At 40.2% G+C, this 12,271-nt stretch overlaps 1 protein-coding gene across 1 annotated transcript; it reads right to left on the reverse strand.

Moving 5' to 3' along the window:
* Positions 1–1,666: 1,666 nt before the first annotated feature.
* On the reverse strand, positions 1,667–12,021 carry LOC122770612 (glycine receptor subunit alpha-4-like). Its single transcript, XM_044027568.1, has 10 exons — positions 11,822–12,021; positions 10,707–10,834; positions 8,676–8,743; positions 7,063–7,286; positions 5,857–5,939; positions 5,170–5,307; positions 4,874–5,088; positions 3,914–4,072; positions 2,415–2,510; positions 1,667–2,299 (listed from the first exon to the last, which is right to left on the reverse strand). The coding sequence occupies exons 1-10, from the start codon at positions 11,878–11,880 to the stop codon at positions 2,027–2,029; spliced, it is 1,443 nt and encodes a 480-aa protein (XP_043883503.1). The 5' UTR covers positions 11,881–12,021; the 3' UTR covers positions 1,667–2,026.
* Between the last annotated feature and the right edge of the window lie 250 nt (positions 12,022–12,271).

Genomic DNA, 12,271 nt, shown 5'->3' on the forward strand with positions numbered 1-12,271 from the left:
AATAGTGTTGGCTGACATTTGCAGTTTTCTTTAATTAGATGTACTTTTAAATCTGGTGTGAATAGGCAATAATATAATAATATTTTTATACATGATAAGGTAATAAACAAGCATAGGCAATACATTACATGATTGAAAAACTCAATTAAAAATTAAATTTAGTTAGTTAAAATGCCCAGGAGCTGTCATGAATAGAAGGCAGTTCTGAAGAGGTTGTGAGGTCAGTGCAGTCACAGATGTGTTTGGGAGTGAGTTCCAGAGGGAGGGGACAGCAATGATGGAACATTTCATAGTTGTACATGTAACAAGTAGCGAGCGACCCTTTCCCCAGACTGAGAAAAAATATACTGCACTCCATAATGTCAACTATACATAGGCAAGTGTGACATACTGTGGTGCAGGGTGCAGCAGCTCCCTCTTGTGGCAAAAGACGAAAGTCATGAACCTGGATGAAGTTCTTGAGCTTCTGTCTCTGGTGAGGGCTAAGTTCTGTCTGACCCATTCCAGTTTTGTGATTTGGGAAAATAAGCATTAATGTATCGGAACAAATGTTAAATGTTGTATTTTATCATGCGGGGTCATTTCATTGATTTATATTTAGAAATCAAACATTATTTTGATGAAAGACTTGGAGTGCATTGTACAATGTCTTGTTGCCCTGCGCTTCTTACTGTATGTGCATATGACAGCTACCATTTACATTAAATATTAATATGACAGCTTCATTTTATGCCGAGATTTATTTTTAAAACAAATCTAGGTCTCTAGAGGAGATGGACTCGTACGCATAATCATGTGCACACAGAAATGCTAATCCACCAATATGTTGTGTATACCAAAAATAAAATACAAGATGCTGAACTTGAGTCATAGCAGCAAGAGAGACAGTTATTTCAGATTTTGCACATTTGCCAGCTAAAAATAGAGTGAGACCTAAAAATAACTGTGACTAAGAAAAGTATTAGAGAAAAACAAATACATTTAAGTGCTTGGAAGATGCCTTTGGCCTCAGAGAAAGACAATTAGTCTGCAAATTAACTTATACGTTTAGGTGTTTCATTACTGAAATCCTGTCAAATTATTATTTGAACTGAGGTGGATAAAATAAAAAAATAGCACCATATTTGAACTTGAAGATAGAGTGACATTTTATCCCAGTATTGTCACAGAGGTTATTGAGGCTTTACAGTGTAGTCCAATTATTATATCATATAACTCCTGTCTATTAAAACTGTTTTTATTCTGCAGTAGCAGTTTTTCAGAGAAATGAAACATATGAATTAAAAGGGTAGTTCAGGTTTCTTCAAGTGTTGTTTAATTTTTTATACACACCCCAGTATAAGACATGCTTATTCTAGCATGTGTGAGTATGTGTGTGCTTGGGCTTACAGCAGGGAGCCGAGAGAGAAAAAAGGTTCACCGAATAAGAGCTACGTTTGCTTAAGCTTATTATATTTTCAGCATATGTTCACTACTTGATCACACTGTTAGACAGGCTTTTCTGCCTGGAGAGTGAAGCTATCGACCAGCACCTACTGTGTCTTTAAAAGTTAAAAGTGATTCTCTATGGGCTTTGGTGTGGGAAAGTGAGAAGACTTAGGTAAATGCTGAGAGCAACACACTGTAAGTCACTACCTCATTCAACCACTGAGGAAAAAAGAAAAAACTCTGAAATATCCCTTTAATGTATTTTTTGTCGATGCTGTGTTTCCCATACAGCATAGTTTGCATGACAAACACAACAGACATGAGTGTAATTGATGCTTTTGTCTATGTCTATAAAAGATATTTATGCTGCCTGGACAATGGAATAAGATGTATAATGCATCAGAAGTGCATTTCTTTGGGAGTATTAAAATTTAAATAACCTGGAAGACTCGTCCATGTCGCCGGATTTCCCCGTGATACTGGACATGCAGTCACAACACATCTGCCTCAGCTGAGGCCTCTCAGCCTGTAAATGTTTCAGTGAAAGCAGCAGAAGTAAAAGTCTCCTGTGGCTTTACGGTCCTCGGTTGTTGTGTTGTCACAGTGCAGCTTGAAGGTCCTCATGCCAGAGAACTTTGTAGGTGAGCCAGTACAGAACATTAAACATGAGGAAACTCATGGGGAAAACTGCGCGTGAGATGGTGTCGATCCGTTTTGCCCGATCCACAAAGCGCCTTCGTATGTCGTAGAAACCCAAACCAGGAGGTAAATCAGCAAACACTGGTGTCGCGTCCATCTCTGGTACGTTTCCTGCTGACAGTGCGAGTCCATAACTCTGGAAGAGTAAACCCTGCTGTGCCAGCTCGTCCTCCTGGAGGAAAAAGACAACACAGTGTCATCATCATTGGCTCGCATGAGAATCGTCTCTCCTTTTTATAGAGAGTGATTGGCTTTAAAAAGAAAATTGACAAGACAACAGTACTAACCCGGGAGCAAACACTGCACTGCTGGCTGACGCTCCCATGAGGAGCACTGTTGCCTGATGTGTTGTTTCCTTTACTCTTACTGTCACCATTTCCCTGCTGATGGGGGAAGAAAAAGAAATAGAACATGTAGTTAAAGGTCCAGGGTTTATTAGCAGACAGTGAATATACTACTTGTGACACCTTTAATATGGTCACAATTGTATTATATATTCTTATATGAGTCAGTACAAAAGGCCAGATTTAGAATTGTACTGTTTTTTGGGGTGTAATTGTAATATGTAATATGCCAAAACAATAGGGGAAAAAAACATGCACCAAATGTGGCCATTGTCAGCAATGTTACTGAACAGCGGCTCACGATCGCAGGCTTTCATCAGTGCTGTCGCTAAATACACCAGACTCCTCTGTTAAATATTGAGATTGAGAAAACATTTCCGTGCTAAATGTTGGAGATTAACGCACATGTTCAGGATTTTTAAGTCTTTTTAATTGATCACAGTTCGGCATTGTTTGCTTTGATTCTTGTGTCGGACTTTTGCTCATGCCTCTTCCAGGACGTCCCAGGTACCAGGTACTATCAGTAATGGAAAAGCAAAATAACGAGGCGAGTCGCGCTTGTGGAGGAATGTGCTTTACATTACAGCTTGTGATCTGAATACAGACTACATTATTTCCCGATGGGTGAAAATAAATTGCACTTAAATTGTGCTTAAATTAAGACTCAAGTTTGTTTCAGTTTGGTATTTTACCCAGTATCTCAAAAAAACAAGAACAGATTAATCATACTAAACGTCAGTATGTCGTGAAAGTCTTTCTACAAGTTATGTGGTGTAGTTATTACGATCCTACAGACTTTGATCTGCAGCTGCAAAGCTGTTTATGAATAAAAGAAATTAAAAAAACGGCAAACTAGTCACTGTGTTAGAAACTTATATATTTACACAGAAGGTAATTGACTAAATACAACAGTGTGCACAACCAGGTACACACCATACACTGTGTGAGTAATCGTTTCAAGTTCATATTCTAAATTGTTTATGTTTAACAGAACTTGCCTTCTTTTGTCTGCATTGTTGATGGGGGGGGGGTGGCGCCCCCTGTTGACGAGCCGCCACTATTTAAAAGTTACGTACATCAGCTTTAACGCGCAATTGTTTCTCGCAAAGTCTACACACCCCAGCAAGTGAGGAAGTTTTTAAAAAAAATGTAAGCAGATGGGTTTTGTGTTGTAGTGTAGTATAAATATCAGAAGATGCTCCTTCAGAGGTTTAAAGGTGGTTGTACCTGTTTTGTCCCTCATATTCTTCTTTCTCTAATAAAGTCCAATGTGAGGCAGCGAGATATGATTAAGAGAATATTCCGTGCACAGAATTAATCACAGGTCAGGGCTGTCTGCTGTTCCCGGCTAGAGAACGACATGCAGCTGAGAGGTGGAGCTGGGTGCAGGGAATAGCAGGTGACAGCTGCCCGAAGGCCAGCGTGGGTGGGTTTGCACTCACAGTTCTCTGTCGCTGTCGCTCTTTGAGCTTTTTTCTCAGCCTGAAGAACTCCTTGTGCTGGCGTGAAACAAAATTAACGGCGGCATATTCCAGTAGTGCAGCAAACACGAACAGAAGGCAAACTGCCATCCAGATGTCTATGGCTTTCACGTAGGACACCTGTAAAGGCACAAATAATCCAGTCACAGACAGTTCACATTCATATTCATTAACCTCATCCGTGTATAACAATTAAAAGACATTAAAAGAAACAAGAATAATCTGTTTTTCACTGATGTTTAAGTAATTGTAGTGAAGACTTTGAATTGTATGGTAAAGTTTAACTTCAAATTAACCCAATTAGGCAAAAATCAGTTAGGGATCCACTGCAATCTTATGTTTTTATAAACAACATTTTAAAACAACATTGTTGTCTCAAAATGAAAAAAAAAATAAAAAAAATAATTTAAAAAGATAAAAAGGTGAGAGGAAAAAACATAGAACATACACAGCAAATGCTCACACTGTTGGTTATTAGTGATGTAACTCATAATTATGTTTGATTCATCTGTCAATTATTTTCTCATTTAATGACATTTGGAGTTGAATGAATTGGAACAACACTCACACCTGATAACTGGTTCCCTCAGAAAACAACACCTGACTTGAGTGTGGGAAAAGACTTCATGGGATTATCAACACTTCTGCTCCTGATAACACTAAACTAAACTAAATAAATATTATACATATGAGACAATCAGGGCAGAGACTTTTACTTCGTATACCCTTCCTGACACAACCCTGTCATTTATCTGGGCTTGGGACCAGCATTAGGAGTACACTCGATATGGCCCCCTAGTCCTTGGATCCCGAACTGGCAACCCTTTGGTTACAAGCCCAGTTCCCCTCTGCTCATCCACGGGCTGCCCATTTTTCCCTCTGTGTACAATAAACAATAATGAAGTTGTAAACTGCCCTGACCTTTGGCAGTGATGCCCTGGATCCAGAGCTCTGTGTTGTCATGGTGAGCACGGTAGTGATGCCCAATCCCACTCTGGCCGGAGCTGCGTCCATGTTGATCCAGAACGACACCCAGGACAGGATGACAGTGAGCAGGCTCGGTATGTACATCTGGATCAGATAGTAGCCCATTTGACGTTCCAGGTAGAATTTGACCTCAATGCATGTGAATTTACCTAAACAGAGAGAGATGCAACCCGACTGTGTTATCGTCTGTGGAGGATGCTGGGTGGCAGGTCGTCAGCTGTCATGTGTACCTGTGTTGTAGTGTTTGGTGCAGTAGCCAAGGCCTTTTTCCTCTTTCAGCACAAACTGAGGAAGAGTCAGATCATCAGCCACTTGCACCGCTCCCACGTCCAACCATTCAAAAATAAGATCGTTCATGGTGTATCCAACTAGAGGAGAGGCACACGATACGTAATAAGGCCTATGATACATAATCATCAATGACAAAAATCAATGGTAATGACACATTGACTGAGCTTGCTGATGTTAACAAGAACCAGCTTGAGATTTGGACGTTGTTTCTCACATTTTACATTTCTCATATCTCTGAAGTCTGTGATATCATCTATGATCTCACATGTTTGCTGCTTTATCTCGCAGCCTTTTCTGTCCCGAAATTAAAGTTTGTGTCAGGTTGTAAACTAATGACGCCCCTCACCTTAGTCCACAGAGAAAACTGATTTTACATCACAGCACAAAGGAGTTGATGATCCACTTGTGTTATCTTGGGTCTCTGGTGTTGGGTGCAGTGAGTGGCTAATGACACAAACTTCAGCTTACAGTTGGAAAACGCTGTCTGACAGTAAGAAAACGTGCTGAGCATATTCTTGAAATATCATAGCCTTAATCTAGTGCTGCTGTAAGTGTCCGTGGTTCAGCTCAGCGCTTACAATGTGTCAAAAAACCCGCACTATCTCTTTAATATCAGATGAACTCACAGCTTTCCAGCTGCATGATACATGTCTGACTGTCCATGGGGAAGTTTTTCAGATCCATGGGACAGGAGAGCGTGAGCGTCAGCCTGGAAAAACAGAGACAGCAACTCCATGATGGCACTGGAATGTGTGGAACATTGAAAGATGATGCGGCCACACTGTAATCCACAACAGGACAAACGTGAGTAGATGAGGGACCAACCCTGAAATCCCACTGCACCATTTTATTCCCTGCTCACGTGTCTTCCACGTTAAAGGTCCCATCAAACAACTTTCTCAAACATTAAGTATGGTTGTATGAGGTACTAACTCATAGCCATTGCTGATTGATGAAGATTGAAGAGTGAGAATCAGACATGGACTCTTGCTCTCACTGAAAATATGTCAGATAGCACATACTCAAGAAAACAATATCTGAAAAATATGTTTGCCACTTTGTCTCCTCATCAGAGTCCCGAAACATGAAGTTTGTGTCGCTTTGTCAACTATTTGCTGCCCACATAAAAGTCCATTGAGACACCATAGGTTTTACATCACGGTACACGGGAGTTGTTGATCCAATGTTGCCTCCCTTAGTGTAAATGTTATTTTATATTTTATGACTCCAGTATTTGAAATCCTACATTCGTATTAACCTAAATGGCACAAACGTACCAAACGAGGCAGCAGCAGACTTTGGTGTGGGAGTTCTTGTCCACTTCGTACTTCCTTGTGTCCCTGCTGGCAGTCATGTGAGAGTCTGGCACAATGGTGTCTTCTCAGGGAACCACACGTCAATAAACCTGAACTATCCATTTCAGATATGCGTCTTTTCTTTCCTCCTACAAGCATTGTGTCGATGAGCACTATAGGAGATGGTGTGAGGCCATTTTCAACAGATTTGAACCTCATGCCTTGTTATTTTGTTAGTCATCTAAGGTTAAGGGTTCAGCCAGGGTTTATGTTTAATAGAGTAATACTGTTTCCTCTTCAACTCCTTACCGTCATGCTACAATGCACTGTGTCGTGCAACATTACTGACCAGAGCCTGCAGTTACCGTTTAGATTACGACTGAACTACACTGCAGTGAAGCGAACACACTGTTGGACCACATGTTCAGAGACTTAGAGGCTTATATTCACTTGGTAACTTAACAAACCACAGATGAGTCACGACTGATGAGCGACGTGCATAATTAAGCCAGATTCCTAATTTACATGGACGATCACCTGATGCTGTAGAGGACATTTCCATTCTGGAATATGCGAAGCAGTTTGTTGTCCGTCGTGACCTCGTGGAAGTTTGCTCCCTTTTCATTTGCAAAGAACAGGTCGGGTTTCCAGATGGAGTCCAGCATGGAGGGGTCCAGGTCCAGAGAGTCATCTGGATACTCCTTATAGGCCAGTCGAGGGTCATTCCACTGTTGTCTCAGAAATATGTTGAGGCGATAGTCCTGTGGTACAGAGTTAAGTCATACAGATAATAAAATCTCCTGCAGCTATTGTGAGAGTATGTTTGACACGTTCTCTCACTTTTAGGAAACTGGAAACTGAAGTATGTAAAATATTTACTCTCGCACACCAAATTCCATAGAGAAAAGCTTTACTTTTTAGCGATGGGGACACAGGAGCTGCTGTCTCATGCTGCCTCATTGGGTAAGTTTGTGTCACTGAAATAAAGCATTTCAAGCACCAAACACATTAGAACACATTGAACTTGCTGTTGCAGGTTCAACAGTTGACCAGCAGCTGCTGTTTGTCTGTCTGTCTGTCTGTCTGACTATGTGTCAGTACATCATACGACCACACTTAAAATGAAAAACAGAACTATGATATTTTATTAACGATTGTGAGGTGGACACATAGGCACATCAGAAACAAACTAATAACCACGGTCTATGTGAGCACACGCAGACTCGTGTGTCTCAGTCAGTGTGACTCACACAGAAGCAGGTGGGAGTCACATGAACGCTGACAAATACAGACAAAAACAAATGAATGACAGCGAATGAATTAAAACTGAATGGATAGCTTTCAAAAATGCACGAGCCAACATGAGCTAAACCTTAATTAATTCAGTTAAACTTCATTCATAAAGAATAGCTCCCAATTTGACAGAGAGATGAGAAAATCATAGTGGACACCATGTGATGATCTTACGAGATGGTTTAATATTTAAGTGTTTTTGAAATTCACTGAGTGGAACACATTTATACACATTTCCTGAAGTATTATTAGATTAGTTTGTTTCTTAAAGTGATAGTTCAGGTTTGTGAAGTGTGATTGTGTGAGGCACTGACATCAGCGCTGACTGAGCTGTGTACACCCCCTGCTGGGCTGTCTACTCTTTACTAAGAATCTGCTTTATCTGCTTTTCTTTTTATTAGACAGGTGGAAAAAGTGTCACCTAATCAAATCTATGCTCTTTTAAGAATAGAATAAAAGCTACATTAAAAAATGTTTGTAAACTGCTCATTCTCCAGCACCAAAGTCCATAAAGGAAATAATCTACTGCTGCCTCATTTGGCCTCACAAGTTTGTGTCACTCAGGTAAATCCAAACACAGGATTTCAAACACCATAGTCACAACCTGTGTGTTGTGATGTCAAATGATTTTCTCTATGGACTTTGGTACAAGGAGGTGAGCGATTTACTTGAGTTTCCAGGTAGGAAAGGACACATGACAGTGAGAAAAAGCAGCAAATTTACTATACTATTCTATCGTAAACTCATGCCTTGCTCGTGTCCCACTATGAAGACAGATGGGACACCATATCATTGTAATTTAGCTTTAAGAAAATGAGTTTAAAAAAAAAATAAATAATAATAATAATAATTCTCACCATTGTTGTTTCCGTGATGGATCCAAAGCTGTTGATGAAGATGTTGCAGGTGACATTGACAGGAGGACCTGACAGAAGCAGAGTATCATCACAAATCAGAGTCACGTCATCCTCACACCTGACGTCATCGTCTGAAACACGGCCGATAGTGAGACCTGCCATGATGTAGCTCGGAGACACTGGCACTGTCTCAAAGACGGAGCTGGAGGTGTCAGAGCTGAAGATGCTGAGATTTCCGTTGAAAGTGACCAGAGATTAACATATTAGGGCAGCCTTTCTCAAAGTCTGCTCTTGAGCAGATTGTCTGACTTGAGCAGTGCAGTGGACCAGTTTGTGACACCGCTGACCGCAACCGCTTTGGGGCTATTTTGAGTTAGGGGTCCAGGACCAGGAGTGTTTTTTTAAGGGTTAGTGGTCCTTGGACTGCACAAGTTTAAGAAACACTGCATTAGAGGGACAACTCAGGTTGAACGGTTTGGAGATAAAATAAGAGAGTCATGGTTGAGAGGGTTTGGTCACGTGCAGAGGAGGGACAGTGATCATTTTGGACAAAGGATGTTGACGATGGAGCTGCCGGGCAGGAGGAAAAGAGGAAGACCACAGAGAAGGTTCATGAATGTTGTGGAGGAGGACATGAGGACAGTTGGTTTAACAGAGGAGGACACAAGGGAGAGGACAAGATGGAGACATATGAATGTGATCTGGGGGATTTTTATGACAGTAAACTGAATAAATTGCTCATTTTGAGGTTTGGGAGATTCCTTTATGAGGAAATCATCAATTTTATATATAAAAAAAATGTTTTTATACGACAATACAATTCTCATTGATGATTATGAGAATGGAAGATCACTTAGAGAGTGGCAAGGCATAATGTTGTCACCTGCATTCTCTCTACATTTTGATCCAATGGATCAGGAAGACCTTCTGGTTCTGTTTAGACCTTTACATGCTTATAGCTACTGCCATCGTACATACACATGACAATTCATCCTAATCTGTTCAGATGTTGCTGAGATATACACATTTGAACTTGTTCAACGTGACTGAACCATGTTACATTTGAATTGAGGACGTATTCTGGATCAGATCCGGCTGAAACTGATGATATCGCGTCATACGTATACTGAATTTCCTTCAAAATCCACTGAGTCTTGACAGCGCTATCATTTTTAATAGGGTTGTCCATTATAAGAGATTTCTTGAGGCTTCACTCAAACATTTTTATGTCAGATGGCAGGGTTAGGGTTAGGGAAATGAGTCATTTTGCTCGAATATGAAACATCGCTAAGTGCAAAATAACCTCGGCTATCTGCTTCCTTCATGCTGATAAATGGACTTCGATGAACTTGTGTTGTCATGCTTCCATCAGCGTGGCCCTCGTCGTCATAGACAAGTGAACCTTTAAATATTTCAGTGGCTCATTTTCTTACAGGCAATCATTTATTGATTCTCCTTTAGTTAAATTAGTTTATTTATAGATAATCAGCCGGGACTTACCCGACATGCACTGACACAGATGTGGAGCAAGTATGAAATATGTATGACATGTGACCCCAGAGGCTGGGGATGGGGGCAGGGGGGCAGGGATGGTTTGGGGGCGGGGGCGGCGCTATGTCAGAGAAAATGTGCTGGCTGCGGATCGCAGTTAAACTGGCCTGTGGGTCAATAAAGACGAGAAGCTGCAGATCTGAAAGAGAAGTCCGTGTACAAACATCCTGAACCTGAGGCTGTAGGTCAGTATAAAAGCAGCAGCAGCAGCACATGACTAAACAAAAGCTCCTGTGGGAAATCACTCACTGTTCTGACTCATCTGTGAAGGATTTGTTCTGCCTCGAGGTGCGTTTGCCTCCACAGGAACTCTAGCGACTTTTCCAGGGGAAAGTCTCAGCTCAGCTTCTTCTGCAGACTGAGCAGCGTATACTTCACCACACCTGTTCTGATGGAGGAGAAGCTCCTCCAACTACACACACACACACACACACACACACACACACACACACACACACACACACACACACTCTCTGTTACCTTTGAAGTTTGGTCTGATGCGGGCGTCGTAGCCAGATGTGCGTCCCATCAGCTTGTCCAGGAAGTCAGATGGAGAGGGAGGTTTGGCTGCTCTGCCGGGGAACTTCATCTCCTTACAGAGCACAGACCTGCACGTGACAGCACATCTAACTCCACGTGTTCGCTGACTTCACCATCATTACCTCTCGTCTCTTCTTATCGTGTGGAAACACGTTTGTGCTGCAGGTGTTTAATATTTAACAATTTGTTTGAAAGAGTTTTTAAAATGACCTGCATTTTCTAATGCACTTTTTTTTTTTTTTACATTGCCCACAGCATTAAATTGTGTAATAATTGTCCAAAGACTGCATTTAACTTGTCAACATTTTGGTGTCTCTCATTAAACAAGCACTATATACATTTACACGTGCACATAAAAACAGAGGATAATAAATGTGTATTAAAAACGTGAGTACATTTTCTATGCAGTAATTGTGTCGAATAAGCCTATTAAACGTATATGTAATGAAATAAATAAAAAAAATAAGTGATTTGTAATAATATTGTATATTATTTCTCTGTTAATAATTATGAGGTGGTGCCCTTTTTTTCCGACTCCTAAAATGCCTGTGAATGGCACTGACTTTATAAATCTTATTTTATGACCAGTTTTATTTTGTATTTGTACAGTTTTGGTTAAAATGTTTAGCTTATTTTATTGCATATAATCCATTTTTGTATTTGTCAAATGTTGAGTGAAAAGACTCACTGTGTGTGTTAATCCTGCATCTAACATGCATGAAAGTTTTCATTTCACAGTGGTTGTTGTCTCTTAATTATGTACATATATATATATGTATATATGTATATATATATGTATATATGTATATATATGTATATATATATATATATATATACATATATATATATACATAAGAATGCATAATTTGTCTGATTGTGTTATCACAGTCAGTGTTGACATGACTCTAGGTCAGAAAAGCACACAGCTCACGTCCATAATTATGTCACGTTGTAATCAATAAACATGCAGTTTAAACATTAATATTGGGAAGGAAAAGAAAAACCTGCAATTTTGCAGAATGAAATAAAAATGATATAAATCTTATGTGTCCTACCTGTGTTGCAGAAGAATGACAGATGAAGACCAAACCACACAGAAGACGTGCAACAGCATTCTTAGTTGGTGGAAAAAGCAAATGATGAGACCAATGGAGAGAAGAGTGACAAAGACAGAGAAGAGAACTCTCTCTCTCTCTATCTCCTGGAAAACACAGAGAGCTGCTGCTTTGTAATTCAAAATCCTGGGAAGTGTTGTTTTTTTCTTCTTCTTCTTTCCTCTGCCTGTGTTTGTGTGACTGACTTCAAGCTTTATTTCTTTTTCATGGCCATATGCATGATGAAGGAATTACTGCCAGGACATTTAAAGGGACAGGAGCCTTTTTCACAACAGCTCCAGAATCACAGCAATGTCAGGGGTTCAAAAACACACTTTTGACTGACAAAATTATTAAACTATTCATAACAAATAATTTGACTCAAAGTGCTTTATAACACAGAACCACAAA

This window comes from Solea senegalensis, linkage group LG6 (assembly GCF_019176455.1).
Source record: "Solea senegalensis isolate Sse05_10M linkage group LG6, IFAPA_SoseM_1, whole genome shotgun sequence".
NCBI classification, from domain to species: domain Eukaryota; kingdom Metazoa; phylum Chordata; class Actinopteri; order Pleuronectiformes; family Soleidae; genus Solea; species Solea senegalensis.

Coding starts and splice junctions, on each gene's coding strand:
- LOC122770612 (XM_044027568.1), bottom strand. CDS start 11,880: ATGCTGTTGCACGTCTTCTGTGTGGTTTGGTCTTCATCTGTCATTCTT. Junction 5,089..5,169: donor CACCAAACACTACAACACAG/GTACACATGACA, acceptor CTCTCTGTTTAG/GTAAATTCACATGCATTGAG. Junction 2,300..2,414: donor AGTGCAGTGTTTGCTCCCGG/GTTAGTACTGTT, acceptor TTTTTCCTCCAG/GAGGACGAGCTGGCACAGCA.